Genomic DNA, 18,540 nt, shown 5'->3' on the forward strand with positions numbered 1-18,540 from the left:
ACCAACAAAACGCCACACCAAAAATCGTTACTATTCGATTGTGATCCATGACTTGTTTCACTGTACACCGATTTTCTTTTACGGCTCACGAGATGATTTGCCGAAAGGAACTTTTCGTCTGCCACCAAACGAACGCAGCGAGCCATAAGGTTACTTCCGAAAACATTCAATGTTTCCCAAAATTTCACCATCGTGTTGATTTTTTTTGCTTTTTTTTAGACAATTCTATCAGAGGAGCATAATTTTAGCTTATCACTTGTACCGTTTGGACACATTATTCACACCTTCATTGTAGGGTTATTTACACCAGGGACCGTAGGAACATACAGTTTTGTGATATTCGAGTACACAGACTGAAGAGCCAAAGACGGATTTTCAAACGGTTTCTAGCAATAAAACACCAACTCTATTTTTTTGCTTTCGCTTCATGTACATGTGTGTCTAAGTATGTGTGTTTCTTCTTTATGTTGCTGGTTGTGTTTTCCTTTTTTTTTCTCACCATACTTTTGACTCCATCATAACCCATCGTCACGTGAAGCGGGTTTCGTGTTTGCTGATAAGGGTTGTTAATTTCTCTTTTCCTTCACAAACTTTCCATCTCATTGATCATGTTACATATAGTACGCTTCCTTTCTTTTGATTTCCAGAATGTACTTTTCCTTTCTTGTTTCGGTTACACATTCTGCAAAAAATAGTTTCGTCAAGCTCAGGAGTTTGTTTCCGTTTACTTTAAGTGACTTCTCCCTTTCATACTCTTACTTTCATCAGCTTTCCTATTTGCCTGCCTCCGGTTGTTGTTGTTGTTGTTGTTGTTGTACAGTAAAACATCAAAGTGGGGTATTTACGGATGATATATTCTGCTACGTATACGGTTCTACATCTTGTTTGTGTAGCCCTCGCCGTGAATGTGCCGACCCCTCTTATTTTGATTTACTTTCTCATTGTACCAAAATGTGCACTTTTACAAATTTTTCCCCGAGGACGAGAAAAACAAGGATGCGCATTTCCTCCCTTTGTCTCGGGCATCGAATCCCGGTTTGAAGCGTCCGGGTCGTCATAGCTTGTTTTTCTTTTTGGACTGTGTAGCACGTAATGGAATGGCCCGAGCGTAACTGCCCCTAATATGTATATATGTACGTTTATTGTAATAACTATGCTCATTATTTGGCAGAAAACTTTCATATGCAAGTTTACGCAAGCAACAGTACACACATGGACCAAACTCTAGATGCATATAGGAATCGTTTTTCGTTATCTTTTCATATGCTGATTTTAGTGTCTACCTTCCGTCCAATATGTAACTCACCGTCCTTGAATGATACAATTGTGCTATATTCTAATTCATTGGGCGAGCGTTTCATCCGCCGCTGTTCCTGAACCACGACACATCTAGGACACATCCTGCACTGGAAAGGTGTGCCGATACGCGTCGTGTCGCACCGGGGGGAAGCGTTTTCATTTGTCTCAGTTTTTCCTTCTCGTACCAACGCACATGGAACAACAGCTAAGGACCCCAAAGCATCAGGATCGCTGCTTCTAATGCAATGTTTTCTTACAATGAGGCAATGCATTTAAAGTTAGGGGAGACTGTTTACTTTGTTTAAATTGTCTATACACATCTGTACACATTGGTTGCCAATAATGATTCACTTTTATGTCTAAGACCCTAAGCCCCACCAATCCGCGCTACAATAGAGCTGGATGATGTGTGATTTGCGCCCAAAGTTCCTCCGTCTAATGCTACTCACTCCATGTTTCCCCCGTAAGGGCAAACGCTTTTGGATGGCAACTCCAGATACAGCTCGGCATTGGTAAAACAAGAACATAAAATGTTTGTAAAGTCAAGCCTACGTCACATTTGTCGACACAAACGTTTGTGAGTTGTTCCACGTGACCACCGTGTATGTAGAAACCATGTTAAAGATATAACCTACACCAATGCGGCATTACATCATTTAAAGAAACTAGAACGAGGCGAGAGGGCGGGATGTAATGATATCCTTAGGTTAGAGAAAATAAGAAATAGACAAGGAAAGGGGTGTAGAGAGAGGAAAAAAGAAATCCAAAATAATTTTATCTGAACTGACCAAGTTGGATTCGTTCAACGGTTAAAGTAAAACTCCTCTATTTTGCTGGCATATTTTATATCGATTATTTTATCAGACTGACATAGTCTGAGATTTCTGTGAAATTTGATTCTTTCCCTTCTGTTTGAATGCCTTAACATTTGTTCCTGATCATGTGCCAGTTTGAATAGGAGAACGATTACGATGCGTTCATTTCATTCTGTGGGCAAGAATGCAGTTCATTGCAGTTGATTTAGATCGTATGGAATGTATGTTAGAAGGGTTGTTTTCACCAAAATAATTATAATGTAATCTTCTTTCTCGATACGTTAAGGTACTGGTGATGACCAATTGTTCCTTAGTTCTTTGTCGTCATTTTGTTTACGTTTTTTTTACATCTCCATTTTGTATCATATATCACAAAATTTCTCCTAAAAAAACAAAACACAAACGGCAATCGGGACGAAAATATTGTACGCTGTACGGCGGTGTTTTATATTAGCATTACCATAACACCCGTTAACCCTTCTTGGTTTTTCGCACTTAACAGTTAAGTTGTCTTTTGTTTATTTGAGTGTGTTGTATTTATGTTTTTGCGAGTGTGTCAAATGGGCTCTTCTTCTTTTTTCGTTGGTGCATTGCAGGCTTTCACATTAGCCTCGCGTTGTGCCACATCGAACAAATAATTTGCCATTCTTCCGAGTCTGATAATGGCATGTGTTGAAAATGTGAAACATTTGTGAGCTCCATTCTAGCGCTATCACAACACACATTAGAACCAACTAAACGCTATCCTAACCTTTCTAAATCAAAACGAAACAGAACGTAAGAATGGTACGAGTAACGGGGGGGGAGAATGCGATAGAATCGTTCGAAGGACATTTACAAGGCAGGGTTCGATTAGATCCGTTCTGGAAAGTAAAAGATGCTATACTTCTTGCGGTCATTTTCAGTCCCGTAATGTATGCTTGTAGTTTTGTATAAGACATGTTAATTAATTAATAATAATTAGGATTAATTATATTAATATTCAATTAAATAATCGTTCAATATCGGTTCATTCGACGGTGTTTTTCTTGCTGGTTTGGGTGGATACCCTTTTCTGATAGTGCAGACTCGCGTCGCACTTTTTGCATAACTTTTATCACCATCATTATCCTCATCATTAGTACACATCGATTATGGGGAGGTTTATTTTAAGGTGCTTACGAAAAATGGTACCTGCTGCTGTTGCTCTGTACACTGCATGTATGTATGATGTGTGTCCCGTGCTAACAGTTCCATCCCGACACAGAGTCGCGCTTCGCGTCTTGGCACCCATTTATATATATATTTATATTCGAAGACAAACTAGAATGGTTGTTCCTGTTGTTTGCGGATTCCTTAAAAAAATAATCTATTCACTCCCGGGTCTCTGTTTCTTCCAATTTTTTTTTTCTTTTATGTTTGTCTCCCATTTTAAACAGCAACAATGTTTGTAACACAGCCTTATTAGCTACTCTACTACAATCTCTGTGAATGTTGTGTGAATGTTGTTTTTGTTCGGGATGGTAAAATGTAATGGCTAATAGATTACTGTAGTTCCCTTTCGTCCTTTGGAATTTGCTGAAATTTTCCACGACAATCGACCGACAGAAGAAGAAAAAACAAGAGAAGAAAATACGGCTTCAGTGTGCTGTTTTCTGTTCGGGTTTCGGTTCCTTTGATAGGCATGACTGTGACACCAGACATGGTGGCGCGGGGAGGGATATCACCACACGCGGGAAACATTGCTGGGGGGGTGCAGAATGTATGTACAAAAATCGTAGTTGAAATTGTTGTGGAAAATTACGCGATCTGAAGGGTAAAAACAACCCCGCGAGGGAAACGTTAGCGATCTGGTTCCTTTTTTGTCTTCGCGCTGCCCAATGGATGAGCGAAAGAATTCATAGCTGTAGTTGCGAAGACCAGCGAATTGTCTTTCTTCGTTACGTCTACCATTGACTTTCAACATTTCCAGATCGGTTTCCCACAATCGATCCTCTGTAATTTGTTCTCCTTTAAAGTACGTTAAACTTATCAATAATGCTACTGAAAGCGACCTGCGGGCGAGTGGGCCCCTAATAGTTCCCCAATTCGCACGTATCAGCCAGCTTCGGGTGTAGCTCCTTAAACACGCTCGCTACGAAGGAACACTTGGCATGCAACCCGCCGCCGGGTGGCAGATCCGGAATGTCCTCGCTGGCGAGCTGCTTTAGCAGCTCACCGTACTCGATCTCACTCATTTCGGCCAGGATCGTCTGGATGCGCTGGCGTAGGTGCGCCTCGACCGCTTCCTCACGCCGCTGGGCCTCCTCGCTGGGCGTAGGTGCCCCCGGGAACGCGATGATGATGATACTCATATTGTCGCGGCTGCCCTTGTGCAGACAGGTATCGATCACCTGGTTTGCCACCTCCACCAAGTTATCCGATAGCTGAAAGCGGCTGTGCACGAACTGGCACAGCTCGGCGTTGCTCATCACGTCCCAAACGCCATCGCACGCCAGCACCAGAAACTCGTCGGCCGGATCTCGATCGCGGCAGAAGATCTCCGGTTCGGGTGAGACCAGTTGCTCACACTGCCCGAGCGCCGATACGTTCTTGTAGTCGTAGTCGCCAAGTGCACGGCTTACCGCCAGACTGCCATTCACCCGCTGCACCATCACCGAGCCGCCCGCGTTCTGTATGCGCTCCTTCTCGCCGGGCAGAATCGGCTTGTGGTCCTGCGTGGTGAACACGGGCTGGCCGTGCTGACAGAGGACGGCTCGCGAATCGCCACAGTTGGCCACGTACAGGTGCTGGCTGGAAATGAACGCACACACGGCCGTCGTGCCCGACTTGTCCATGCCGGACGCCAGCTCCGGAATGTCACGCATCGACGCGTCCAGCTGCAGGAAACCGGCGTGTATGCCTCGCGTGATGTCATTGTTGCTGAACTCCGTTGTGCTGATAATACCCTGCAGTAGGTTGGCCGCGCAATGCTTCGCCACGTTGTCACCCGCGTGCCCATCGAACACGGCGAAGTAGTTCCAGTCCTCCAAACGTTCGCCCAGCCCTGTCTTGGCGTGGTACGCGTCCTCCATCTCGCACCGCCAGCCTTGCATTGAGCCGACACCGAAGCGGAGCCCATTGCCCTCGCCATGCTCGTTGTGTTTAGCCGTCATCGGCTTCTCCAAAAAGGCACCCATCTTTCTACTGCCGGCTAGATGTGGCTTACTATGTCAATAACGGACGACGTCCTTCGTCTGCAAGTGGAAAAGAAACCATTAACTTTGTTAGTTGCTCCATCAACCAAGGTAACACTTACTCTCAATCGGAAAAATCCGTACGATGCAAATGTGCCTTTGTGCCAATTCCTATTTGTTTCTCTCCAAATCGCTCGCCAGGGTCAACGATCTGAAAGTAAAGACGAAATAGCATTCAATAACATCGAAACACCACATGTTTGCGGATGATGATAACGCAGGACGGCGTATGGGAAATGCGAGGTTTAGATTAAAAAATCCTCCGCGTCTTCGAAGATGGGTAATTAAGAAAAAGTACAAGCGAATCGACTTTCCCGCGCACCCAGCTTAGGCCACGTTTTTTGCGCGCAACATATCGGCGAAACGGTGGGATACCCGGGGGTGTTCGGGTAATGCCGCGTGGCTTTCGTGCTAAAAATAACCATGATCTCATGGTTTGGTGCGTTTTACTATCGTTTTCTGCTCTTCTTCTTCATACATGTTCACACCTCCGTGAGCGTTTTTTTTTCTCCTCTGCTCCGTGCACATCTAGAATGAGGCCCCCTGAAATTGGGATACGAGCAAGAGATAAGTAAGAGATAGGGGGAAAGATTTGTGGTGGTTATGATCCTAAACCCGCCATCGGCACAATTGCAGGCTCACGGTGGAGCGTCGGCGCGTGTGATAAGTCGATAAGGAATCGATCGAATCCGGTGGGGAAAAGTGAGCGAGCGAGTGGTGGCAAGAATGATAAGAAACAAATGTTTTTTTTTTTTCATGCCCAAACCAATTCCATTATTACATTAGTATTAAACACATGCAGCGAAAAGCTACAAAGGACATCGGACTAACGTTGCCCTTCACTCATTTGTTGAATACTTTAAGGAACTTGTTGGGGACCCAGCTAGAAGATATTCATCACTCTCCAAAACAGCATGAACAATCTCCCAACTTAAAGATATCTTCGAGATCAATGATTCACACATAAATCTAGAATAATCTCCGCTCATCTCCGTTGTTATGTTTCGTCTCGTTAACGTCGTTTTCGTATCGTCGCTTAAGCCCTAACCGGGACGGAATGACCCGTCCTGGTTCCGGTTAAGGTAAAACATTTGTTGACGATTCGCAATATTTCAAAACTTAACTATTCCTAGCAAACACTAATCATAGGACTGTGACAGAATGCACCGATATAAATATGTATGTTTAAGTCAACAAAAAAAGTGTTTAACGTAGGAAGTCACTTACAACCAGGAAAATATTAAAAGGTCATCGATATAAAAACATATTCATATTTCCGATACGCCCTTCCCGCAGTCCCAAATGAAATTATTTGTCCACCGCTCGGCGGCGTGCTACGGTTCGCGTGGCTCATTTGGGCGAAGTGCAGAGGACACGGGATCGGCCCCCGAGCAGCACGCGGGAAGCACATAAAAAGCTTCGGGTTTATGTTTACACACAATTCAATTAAAAATCGCGCGTCTCACTTGTGCATCACTATAAATAGTGTATGGTGTGGTGGTGCTGAACCATCCGTTCTAGGACCGGGAAATTGCTGCTACTCACTTTCCTCTTTCACCCAACGAATCGGCACCCTTGTGGGGACCACCGACCCCTGCATATGCGGTATAGCACACCAATTGCCATCCATTGTTAAATAATTTAAAAAAGATTATTTTTAAATTGCCTTGCGTACCCGCGAACATATTCGCAACCGATTTATAGGTGCAAACAGTAAACCCCGCCGTGACCCCACGTCGTTGCCATGTCCGTTTCCAATCTCTGTTCGTTTCCTTACAATTACAATAGCATGCCCTTATACCATGCTTGTAAGCAAACTAACTAAATTGCCCGTCGAACGAAGGCAAATGCACACAAATAAAGGCATTCCTAGATTGCTTTCCACATCGATTCGACCCTGGGAGCCAACGATTTTTCTCCAGAAGATGTCAATGTGTGGCGGTGAAACGGATTATCCTTGCTATTTATTGCACATCTTCGACACGCCACGACATGATGATGGCTCGAGCCCGCTGATATCCCGACCAAGGCTTTTAATCCAGTGAACTGCTTGTCCTATTCGATGCTCGAGGATCTGGGAGCAATGCAATAAAAAAAGGACATAATTTCACACCGCCACCATGCGATGGATCTCCGTTTGCTGGCTGCTGATGGCTGATAATGTCAGAGGCTTCCACCACAGTCCTGTTTAGAGGACACTTCCCACCGTACGTGCGTTCCCGGGCAATGAATCAATGATCCTGCTGCTGACCGGCTGCATGAATGAATTGTCACTCTCGTCATGCATGTCCCGATGTGACCTACATTTCGGCTCCTTCGGTCTATCAATGAAAAGTTTTACCCAGTCATCCCCGCGCATCGTTTCCAAGAGGTGCAAGTGCACTTTTGCTGTCTCTGGCACACATCATCATCATCATAATCATCAACCGGTACTGAATGACGTTATTTCAAGCTGGGGGAAAAAACAACAAAAAATTTCGACTTCGAAATGTGGAATGGTTTTAATTGAATTTACACCCCAGTGTGGTTTAGTTCAGTTTTCGCTGATGTTCGATGACTTCAGTACTCAAAGTGGATAAAAAGAAATATTATGGACCCGATAAATTCATACAGTCCTTATTCTGTTAAACAAAGCTAATTTTGTACACTATGACAACGCTACCTTGAATGCACTTTGTCACGAAAAATTCTACCACCTCTTGGCGGTTCCGGTGAGTCACGGCAATATACTACGACGCTGATGGTGCACTTCCGCGCCCCGTGTGAGGGAGAAAGAAAGGGGTCAACTAAACAAAGTTGTTTCTGTCGGAAAAATTCGTGTAACAACCGAAGCGTCAAGGGGTCTAAGGGAGAAGAAAGGATTCAAGGGTGGCTCACGGTGTGGGCCGGGAAAGGATTGTGGCCATGATGATGATGGGAAAACCATTCACTCACGGACGGCACGAATCGAACCTCCTTCTCCCCGTAGTGCACGGAAAGCTATTGAATTGCTCGAATCGGTTGTTATGGTTCCGAAATAAACCCCCACCGTGACCTCTTCTCTAAAACGTTTCCATTCCCCGCTGGTTTATTGTTCCTACGCTGGCGAGCGCGTAGATTTCGCTGTTCCGCCAGTGTTTAGAAATAAACAAAGTTCTCTCGCTCTAGGGGTCATCGCCACCATCTTATTTGAACACGGATTGCACATCAAAGTAGGTGAGCTTGTAGCTTACGATGGCCTACTGAGATGCAACAAAATCATGCTTAGGTTTCGATACAAAAAAACAGAACAGCTGAGCAGAACAAGACTCGGAGTAAATGTCCAAATGGCATTGGCGTCGATGATTAAATGGCGTTGCCCCACCGATTGCCGGCTATCGTTACATCCAGCGTACGTTATCCAGGGAAAGGATAATAACTGCCAGTGATACATATCAAACCGAGCGTGATTCATAAGGACAGCAACCAATCGATCGTTTCGTGGGGTATACTTTCAAGGCGCCGGGATTGCAATCACCCGCACGACATGTTTCTCATCGGTAGTCCTTCAAAAGGGGCCGCCTTCTCGTCGCTTCGTCAGACTTACTTATGTATAGACAAACGCCTTCGGTTAGGTTTGCTGCAACTCCACAAGGCCCACTGGATAGGCCGCTGCACCGCACCGTTCCTTCCAATTATTGTACTGCTGGCGTAGTTGCACGGGTGCTTATGGTTGTCCCGTTTGGTGCCAACGATTTGGCAAAACAAACAAGATCTTCTGAGCCCTTCAAACACATCCGGAACGTGCTTCCTCCAAATCCCGATGGTTTCCCTAAAAACGGTGATTGGTTAGGTTCGCGCGCTGACAGATTTACTATTGCTTCTTTGACAGGGACTGCTGGCACACCACAAATTCACATTTACAACATGAGGATTGTTATCGTCGTCGTCGTCTTCACCATTGATAACGTGGGCTTTGGCGAGCTTTTTAGGTTAACGTCGTTCCTTACAATGCACTACACACTACTTCTCTGGCTATCGATAGGGTCTGACGATCTCCGTAATTGCTCGCTCGTTAAGTTTGACCCCAAGAGGCAACAGCACAACACAACACACCACGGTCGCCTTCTTTGCTACAATTACAATACTCTGTCACAGCGGTTACGTACACTACACAACAACAACATGGATAAAACAAAAAAAAGAATAACACAGGACACCGAATGCACGGTACACTACGCTCGATTCATCTCATAAGCGTCACAGTCCTTCGTCCTTGCTCAACACTATGCATCGAGTGATTGCGTAGCCGAACTGACAAACTTTATCACACAACTTGTGCTCACACACACAAACAGTAAGTGCCCTGCCGAGTGGCTGTTACATCAAGTTTTGGTCTGATAAGTTTACGTTACTTAGTTTATATTCCGGTTAAACACTTGTTGTTGTGGGTTTGTGCTTTTTCTTCTTGAGCCACTGTCACTTTACGATGTTTTATACAATCGTGTTCCACCCAAACGAGCTGTTCGAGTCACTGTTCCGACGTGGATAGATTGTTACCTCCAACATCGGCTTTGTTGCTGCATAACGGATGGGAGTATGGATGCTGCCCGTCCGAGATCACATGGGCTACAGATAGAGTTTTAAACGATTTTGCTCCCGAGGCGTACGCAACCTCTGCCTGGAGTAGAATTGCTGGGTTTTGTCACCTTTGTTCCTCCCAGTTTCAACAAGCCAAACGAGGCCGGCTGCCGAATGATACACACTTCATTTGCTGGACGATGGCCACTGAAGATTGGCGGTGGCAAATTTGCGGAGTCGCTTCGAACCAAGAACGGAGGCTGAAAGGCTCCGGTTGCGGTTGCGGTGCGTACACTTTTCTTTTTCGATTTGCAAAAGGCGACGCATCAATTGTCAATCGATTTTCCTTCCTCCGTTGTAGCGAATATCCACCGTCCGAAAGCTTGATACCTGCACGTGCAGCAAAGATCTGCAAACGAACAAAATTTTAAGTTCTAAAACTAGAAGTCCGCAGGACGAACATAGTATACGCTGAGAAATGTCGTTCGGGTACGCTTTTGTCGCCGCCAAAATCGCGAGCTACGAAGAAACGCTTTTTCCCATCACATCGCACTAGTGTTGGCAGAATCGGGATTCGGAAGATTCGAAGATTCGATCCCTAGAGGGATTCCAAAGATTCGAATCCCATTTGACGGATTCTATAGATTCGAATCCCATCTGACAGATTCTAACCGCGTGACCACATTAGGCGTACCATACCAAAAACTTGGTACGGTCGAGTGACAGCGTACCAGAGCCGATGGTGCGCTAGAAAGAGAGAAAAAACGGTTTTTACCACCTGGGCCGCACCAGTTTTTTGGTATGGTACGCCTAATGTAGTCACGCGGTAAAGATTTTTTGGACAAAGGCCCGCATGCGGCCCACGAGACCCTCTCCTCCTTGGGTAAATGTGGCCTAACGCTACGGTTATTCCACCCAATGCGGCACGCGTTAAAAAAAAAAGTTTGGAGACCCCTGGTCTATTCATTAACCGTGGGCTTGGGACTCGATTTGATTCGATTCTGACTTAATCCTAAACTGTTTGAATCGACACACAATGATTTGAGTCGAATTAGTCACATAACTATTCGATCTAGAGACAATGTACAGTCGATATCCGACTTACGCGGATAATGGGGACCAGAGAAATCCGCGTATCTCAAACATTGCTTGACACATAGGTTATACTAGGAGTTAAGAGATCGAGTTCTTGTGTACATGTATCATAGCCCAAATCATACCCAATCTACTGTCAAATTTATCTTTTATCTTTTATTTATATTGTCGGATATCTACTGTACATAATTTAACACAATGCTTGATGGCTTGATGAACATATTTCGTCAAACCTGTTGGGTCCGTTCCAAACACATCGAACCTAGCCCAGGATAACCGAAACCTTTTCGTGTCTATAGACAGGGGTAGGGGAGTTCAGCGGGCAGCAAATTCAAATGATCAGTGAACCATCGATGGCAATAGAAATTGAGACAAAATTGCAAATTCATATGGGACTACCTGGAGACTATAGCATCATTTGGATTCTGTGAATCGAAACCATAAAATTGATTGTATTTTGTAATCTCATTTTATTGTTTCTTTGACGCATCAAGATGAAGAGCGAATCGAAGGAACGGTAAATGTTTCCACTTGAATTTAGTATCCAACGGAATGAAAGGAAACCTTTACAAAGCGGCTTTTCAAAAGAAATAATTTCTCATTTGTATGCCACTGCACACACTTTAGAGCTGCACATAAATTAACAACATTTATGCGAGGTAAAATGTAATCTATCACTAGTGTACAAGCGTGGAAAAATTACTCGGATAAGTAAGATGTCGGATGCGGAATCGGGGAAAAAAATTAAAGAACATCAATTTCTTCTCTCATATATTTTTGTTGTGTTTTGTCTCTTCTTACGCCCAACGTATAAATTTTTCCACTTTCAATGATTACATATGGTTTGCTACTATTTACATATGGTCTATTTTTGCGCGTACAAAAATATATCAGTCGTATTTTGTTACTCTACTCACAATCGGTCCTCCTTTGCTACATCATTTCACGCGTGCCTGATGCATCGGACTAAATCCTTTTAATGCTACTAAATCCTTTTACATTCAAATCCATTTTTCTTTAGCCAACGGCCAGTGCCTGCAACATTAGACAATCTATCAATCTAGATGGTGTAGGCCGTGCAAAAGTTACTAGCTGAAAAATTGTGCGCAACTCGTCAAACTGAGTGTGCACATCGACCACTAGGCTGTCGCTCGGCACAAACTAACATGTGCACGGTAGAAACTTATGAACCTGGTCTGTTCGGTGATACGTTTTCGTTCAGAAATGTACAAACATGGAAAATCTTTCTAAGAAAACGACAGACAATTGGCCGCAAAAACGGGCCAAACAAAACTCAACAGTAACCGACGTAGATTTGGACAATATTGATATTAGTAGAAAAATAGAACGTTGCTGCATATGATATCGTTTCTTAAACCTAGTTTAACAGACTAACGAGTTCGTTTCTCCTCGCATCGCGTTACGACGTGCGTTATTTTTACGTACTTTGATTGTTACACACGACTCAATAGCTCTTGCATCCGTATTGTCATCGATGTATGGAAATATAAGGGTAAAATATGTATCTAAAACGAAACTGTAAGGTTTATACGCGCGCAAACTGCGCTACCTTAAAACAAAAAAACTACAACAATCGATAAATGGCGCTTTCTCTCTCTAGTTCAATTCAACGGTGTTCGGAAGACGTCCCGGAAACGACACGGCAAGAGGCTAGAAACCGAGCGACGGAAGTAGTAATACCAAACGTACAAGAAACGGACTTACTATAAGTACATAAATGTTGCATTTGCTGTTTTGTTCCCTGCGATGGCCATAACGAGGTCGAGAGAAACTCAACGGTAATGTTGAGACGACGTGCGTTCTATTAGTTCTCTTCTTCTCTACAGAGTTTAGTATCACAATTGGCTACCTTGCCAGTACTACCAGAAACGGGAAGAAGCGAGGGTATTTTTGTAAGGAAATAAAATCCATCTTAATATATGCCGATTTGTGACACGAAAAATCGTGAAAAAGATACATTTACTCGAAAGAGTAGTCGCTGTCCTATTGGTTCACTATAGGTGCCGACGGCTCTTCCATTTGCTTCGGTTCCGCTTCCTCCGAGTGCGGGCTGGCATCGGGGGCTACTTCCTCCTCCTGCACCGTGCTGATGATTTCCGCCCGGCACATCGGACAAAACTGCAGTAGGGCAGCACAGTTCGTGCAGAAACCCCGATGCTTGCACGGTTCTATCCGCACGGTCGCCTTCATGTCGAAGCAAAGCGTACAGGAGTCTTCGCGGACACTCAGCTTGCGCAGCTGCTCCAGAAAGAGATGGCGTGGTAGTACGACCTGTGAATGAACGGAAGAAATAGATTGAAAGCGATGCCCAAAGGAATTCCGGATATCTCCGGCGGGAGTCTCCGACCTTATCTTGCTCGCTAAGCACCGCATGATCGTTAAAACTCTTGAACGGTCGACCCTTCGGTGGGTAGATGAACGGTAGCGAACCAAAGTTGAAGCGACACTGCTGGAATGACATAAACGAGGCGGCCGCAAAGAACCCATCCAGGGGACCGGCGGAATCGAACAGTTGCGTCAGCACTTCACCTTCGACCCCGTCCAGGCTGAAGATCACCTGGCGTGTATCGAGATCCAGCAGGCAACCGAGCACTGACCCACCCGTCCAGATGTGTAGATTGTGCTGCATTGATCGCGCCTTGTGCCAGATCAGCTTCCGGCAGCCGTCGAACGCGATCGAGTACGCGTCATCACCGATACCGTAGCCCTCGTGGCTAAGGAAGTTCGAGTCCTTCGTCGCCCAGCCGATCTGCATCACGCCCGGCGTGATGATCTCCACCTCGTAGTACCAGCAGCCCGCGTTGACCTGGTACGTGCAGCGGACACTCTCGAACGAGTAAGCGTCACAGCGCGCTTCCAGCCCATCGGCGGAGATCTTCAGGTACTCGCTCACGTCCCGCGTGTTCAACATCACGTTCACGTTGCTAAGGTCGGCCACCTCGTACGAGTACCCGCGACCTTCAATGAGGACTGCAAAAAAAAAAAAAATAGATTAGATATTGCGTCAAAAATGTCCCTTAAAGAAGATCCTATTCCTTACAATAGTTATCCAGACACCATTCGGCACAAAAGCCAACCTGGCGCAGCGTATAGTCGTTGCTCGAAGTGTGTCTTTCTAGGCGCGTGAGCGGGTTTTCAGGATACAGTGCCAGTTTCCGCTACAAAAAAATAATATAAAAATGGTCATTTCCATGACATAATGACATTTCAATAAGATTAATTCCGACCTACCCTAATTGTAACCTTATTTTCACTCGTTTGAGCAAACTTCTCCAAAGCAATCAACGAAAACAGCATCACATCCGGATGGATCCCTTCGTCCTGGGCACGAAAAAAAAGGAAGAAATCTTATCAAAAGAAACTAACAACCGAACCGATCAAAACTTACCAAGTTTCCGAGCAAATAGCCAAGTGTTACATCCGACAGGACGGAGATGCTGCACGGGCCGGCGAGCCGCTCCGCCAGAAAGCCCAATATGACGCACATGTTGCGTTCGCGCTTCGGCGTCCGCCGTATCGAACGCGTGATCATGTCGGCCACCTTGAGCACGGAGTCCTTCGACGGTAGCGGGCTGTCGTCGAGCAGTAGCGTTATGACGCTCGGCCCCATCGGGTTATCGAGCGGTACGACGCGAATGAGTGACTTGACCAGCTGTATCCAGCCGGTCGGTTTGTCGGTGATATCGTGTAGCAACACCATCGAGTTTGGTGTTTCCGGTTCACTGGCAAGAAGATAAAGGGTGGAAACGTTTATGAATATTGCATATTTTATCCGAAACAGTGGATTTAAAATATAATCACAAATTCAATGTATCCTAACGTACAGTTCTATTAGTCATTAGTTTCTCTTGACGGAAGTCCACATGTGAAATAAGATAAAACCTCAAACCAACAACAATCGCGTTGGTCGAAAATCGTGTAGTTCCATGAGAGTGAATATTGTTTTCAGCCGTGAGTACAATTTTGGGCACGCTTCGGGTTTGCGCTTGCAAGCAACACCTCGGTTAATCTGCTTTATCAACAGGCGACGGGTTGACAAAACGGTGACTAACCCGTAGGCAGTGTGGGAAGAAGCGTAAAATCTGTGTGTGTTGTCACACTGTTGTCCAACACGTTTGTTGGCCTCACCATGGTCAGTACTCACGCGAATCAGGTGCGAGGATTAGGAAAGTAATTCCAACCAACCGATAGGATTTTATAAAATAAAAAGACAAGATAAGCAACTTCTTGTTGTTCTGCAAACCTTCCAATATTACAATTTGGATATACCTACAGGTGGTACATCAACATATCGACAAATATTACAAACCGGCGCCAGAATAAAAATAATTAAAACATAGATTAAGTACATGATTATTCTGTTAACAGAAGCAAACATAAATTTAAAACTATTACGAACGCCTTAAACATGACTGTTACGTGTTCTGTAAATAGATGCATTCCAAGGAACTACGAAACATTATTTTCGTTGAGAATATTTTTATGACCGATTGTGCTCAGGTCGCCATAAAAAGGAACATGACGAGATGACAACCCCCTGCTGCTGGAGGATGACACAAATGGAAGGTTTTTCGCGGCCTTAGCAGCGAGTGCGAGAACGAATGTGTGTCATGCCGTATTCACTCCCAGCGTGGCCCCAATTCTCCGACCGTCACTCTGCTCTTAGTGTCAAGCATGTGCCTGCCCTACCGGTGCCTTTTTGGGCCTACAATATCTGTAAGTTCTAACCCCCAGCCCCATATTTGACGTGATTCCCCAGAACGCGACTCAAGAACCCCCGGCCCGTTGTCGAGTTAGTGGCTCCGAAGTTCTGTGACGAAGGCAGAGCACTATCGAGGCCGGGGGGCCTGGGGATGGGTGTCCGAAAGGGAACGTTTCGTGTGGAAATTAATTAGGTCTCCACGGGACAACGGGGTGCGTTTGCTGCGCGGCGCAGCAGGTTTTGCCATGACCCCCACTCGGCTTTCAGCGTTTTTCCGTGCTGTCGTAACATACAAAACAAAGTTCCACTTTTCCATGCCGGTAAGGTGTTTTACGTGTCGTTTCGGACGCCGGGGCTGGATGACGGTTTTCCTGCCATCAATGGAAGGCATGTTCCGCATAGCTTTCTGGTCCATAATTTGAAAATGGTTGACGCATAAGGAAAATTTTGCCAAGGAAATAAAACCCTAGCGACATGGGAATTAACGCAAGAGCAATTTAACAATTTTCAAACAATTTAACAAACGACCGCACAATCTTAACAACTGGACCGATATATGCTTATCAAGTCGTGGCGTATCGTCCGTTGAGTATGCGACGTCATGTTCCATCGCAAGATGGATTCAACGTTAGTCATCCTTAGAACGTGAATTCTAAACCAACTGGAACAACGAAAAATCCCATATTGAAGCTAGTAAACGCAGGTCCGAGATTAAGATAATGCTTGGGCTTTTGCTTTCCGCATTGCGGACTCCGTTTAGAGTTCAGTTCACCATTCGTGGAATTAGGATGTATTTCATGCTTCACCAGTTTCGTTGTGAATTAAGTAGCAGTAAGGTGGAGAAAAGAAAATCAATTTATGAAATCGAAATTTGTTTTCCAGTGGGTCGGGTGGACGTGTTCAATATGATGTTGCGATTACGGCATACCTAGCAAAATAATGAATACATTTAACTACGCAATGAAGTCTATGAGAAATTGATTTTACCGGTTCAGCTCTTGCACCGTTTAATCTATGCAGCAAAACTCGCCATTCGAGCACAAATATATCTGTTACATTTTAACTTATCAAACTCAATTATCGTAATTTGCAAACCTCTTGATAATCTCTTGACTAGTTTGGGGGACAAATCGATTTACTGTTATTTTGGAATCACCGATTAATTTTCCTATTCTTATCAATCGTTTAAAACCGACAAGGCTTAAGTGAGTAAAGCGGTGCGGGTTTTTGCGTTCAAAATAAATAAAATTGGATAGTGATACACCTTCAGCACAAAATCATAAATTGACCGGCAATGACCGGTACCCGGCCATCAGATCCGACGTACGCAATGATTCTTGTAAAAAAAAGCAAGTTAGCGTAAAATAAACCAAAACAACACTGCCTCCCAACGGTCATAGGTATTAATCACCACACTCCTCTTTCTCTCTCACTGTTAAAGCTATGTAAGGGGGGTTAAATGCAGGTGCGTAAATGAGTAACCCTTAAACCATTAGCCCCGTATGACGATTGAACACCTCTGCTGTGGTGGCGGAGGAAATTCTCGTCTCAAACTCAAACAAACTGCTTCCATCCGCTGCGATCGATCGGCCGAGGAGCAGGGGACGATGCCCCGGGGGCCATTCGATAATTATACTAATTTATGGCCCAGTGCCAACTCTTTCTCTTCCGACCCTTCGAATTCCGGTTTCCTCCCGCTGACAGTGAGAAACCACAACCTTTCGGTCATTTTTATGACGACGGTGGCGGCGTTTGCTCGCAGCAGCTCGTGCGTCGGGAGTCGGTATTGGAGGTCAAACTTACTTGTCCACGATGGTGCCGATTATCTCGAGCGTTTCCTTGACCAGCTCGTCGACGGTGTCGGAAAGGGAAGCTGCCTGCCGATCCGATCGGGAGCAGTTGCGTACGTGCGTTCCTCCGTTGGGTCCGCCGGAGTTTCCGCTTCCGGCCAGCCGTCCCGTGTCGCTGCCATTGCCCACGTACGAGTCGCGACTGCTGTCGTCGATGAATCCTTCCTCGACCTTGTCCTTGCACAGGCACACACCCATGGTTGGTGGGACCGCCCCGGAACTAAGGGAACCTACTATGGATGGTGAAAACGGTGGGCCCACAAGTGTGTGGCCTGATGACGTACTGAGTGATACCGGATGTAGATGCCGGACGGGGATGCCGCTAATGTCGACTGTTATGTAGCAAAATTGATCATTGTGTGGCCTACTGTGGCTAGGCCAGTGTGTTCTTTTCCGTAGGACTTTTTCACTCCACAAATGGCCAGCAGCTTTATTACTTTTATATATACTTTTCTCACCTTCGTATGCACACTCGAGAAACGGAAAACGGCCCACACGGTTCCCGGTAATTTCACTTTCCACCTCACTTATCCACGTAACGGTGAAACAATTTTATTCGTCTGCAATAAAACTGCTCCTAACGGCCTCACTAGAAAGATGCAGATACGTGTAAATTAGGAATGAGATAACGAGCATGGTTACACGCAGCACAGCCTTCTTTCGTCACTTGGCCCAGGGTGGATTAACTTCATCATCTTCATCATAGTAGTCACCGCTGTGCTTATTGTGGCAAATAAACGTAAACACACGATCCCTTGCAAGAACGAAGATTGAACCGGGATGGGATTGTCCTTCGCACGGTACTTAGGAATCGGGATTCGATTACGATCGCTTACTGTGCGGCATTCCTATAGTTGTTCCGCGCGCCAGGCTCCCCACTCACCACACAGGAGTCGAAAGCTTTTTGTTCGTTGCCGTCGACTGCCAAGAATATCCATTGACTTAAGATCCTCCGATCGACATTTACTTAAGGGGCAGCGGCGACGGTGGCGACGATGATGACA

At 45.3% G+C, this 18,540-nt stretch overlaps 2 protein-coding genes across 5 annotated transcripts; both read right to left on the bottom strand.

Moving 5' to 3' along the window:
• Positions 1–359: 359 nt before the first annotated feature.
• On the bottom strand, positions 360–10,383 carry LOC131267587 (protein phosphatase 1B). Of its 4 annotated transcripts, none has more exons than XM_058270496.1 (4): positions 9,997–10,383; positions 8,895–9,916; positions 5,392–5,480; positions 360–5,329 (listed from the first exon to the last, which is right to left on the bottom strand). In XM_058270496.1, exon 4 carries the CDS (start codon positions 5,270–5,272, stop codon positions 4,166–4,168), a length of 1,107 nt encoding a protein of 368 aa, XP_058126479.1. In that variant the 5' UTR covers positions 5,273–5,329; positions 5,392–5,480; positions 8,895–9,916; positions 9,997–10,383; the 3' UTR covers positions 360–4,165. The 4 variants fall into 4 exon arrangements, with proteins under 4 accessions (XP_058126479.1, XP_058126480.1, XP_058126481.1 ...); XM_058270497.1 differs by having other exon boundaries at positions 8,895–9,119; positions 9,848–10,383; XM_058270498.1 differs by lacking the exon at positions 8,895–9,916.
• Positions 10,384–12,763: 2,380 nt separating this feature from the next.
• LOC131262224 (RING finger and SPRY domain-containing protein 1-like) lies at positions 12,764–17,951 on the bottom strand. Its single transcript, XM_058264178.1, has 6 exons — positions 17,490–17,951; positions 14,373–14,706; positions 14,216–14,305; positions 14,025–14,142; positions 13,332–13,954; positions 12,764–13,255 (listed from the first exon to the last, which is right to left on the bottom strand). The coding sequence occupies exons 1-6, from the start codon at positions 17,732–17,734 to the stop codon at positions 12,968–12,970; spliced, it is 1,698 nt and encodes a 565-aa protein (XP_058120161.1). The 5' UTR covers positions 17,735–17,951; the 3' UTR covers positions 12,764–12,967.
• Between the last annotated feature and the right edge of the window lie 589 nt (positions 17,952–18,540).

The sequence above is a fragment of the Anopheles coustani genome, chromosome 2 (genome assembly GCF_943734705.1).
Source record: "Anopheles coustani chromosome 2, idAnoCousDA_361_x.2, whole genome shotgun sequence".
Taxonomy (NCBI): domain Eukaryota; kingdom Metazoa; phylum Arthropoda; class Insecta; order Diptera; family Culicidae; genus Anopheles; species Anopheles coustani.

What these genes read in the sequence shown, in the direction of transcription:
- LOC131267587 (XM_058270498.1), bottom strand. Translation starts at nt 5,272, where the DNA reads ATGGGTGCCTTTTTGGAGAAGCCGATGACGGCTAAACACAACGAGCAT.
- LOC131262224 (XM_058264178.1), bottom strand. Translation starts at nt 17,734, where the DNA reads ATGGGTGTGTGCCTGTGCAAGGACAAGGTCGAGGAAGGATTCATCGAC. An exon ending in GCTATTTGCTCGGAAACTTG is followed by an intron (nt 14,306 to 14,372) that starts GTAAGTTTTGAT and finishes TTTCGTGCCCAG; the next exon opens with GACGAAGGGATCCATCCGGA. An exon ending in TGCTTAGCGAGCAAGATAAG is followed by an intron (nt 13,256 to 13,331) that starts GTCGGAGACTCC and finishes GTTCATTCACAG; the next exon opens with GTCGTACTACCACGCCATCT.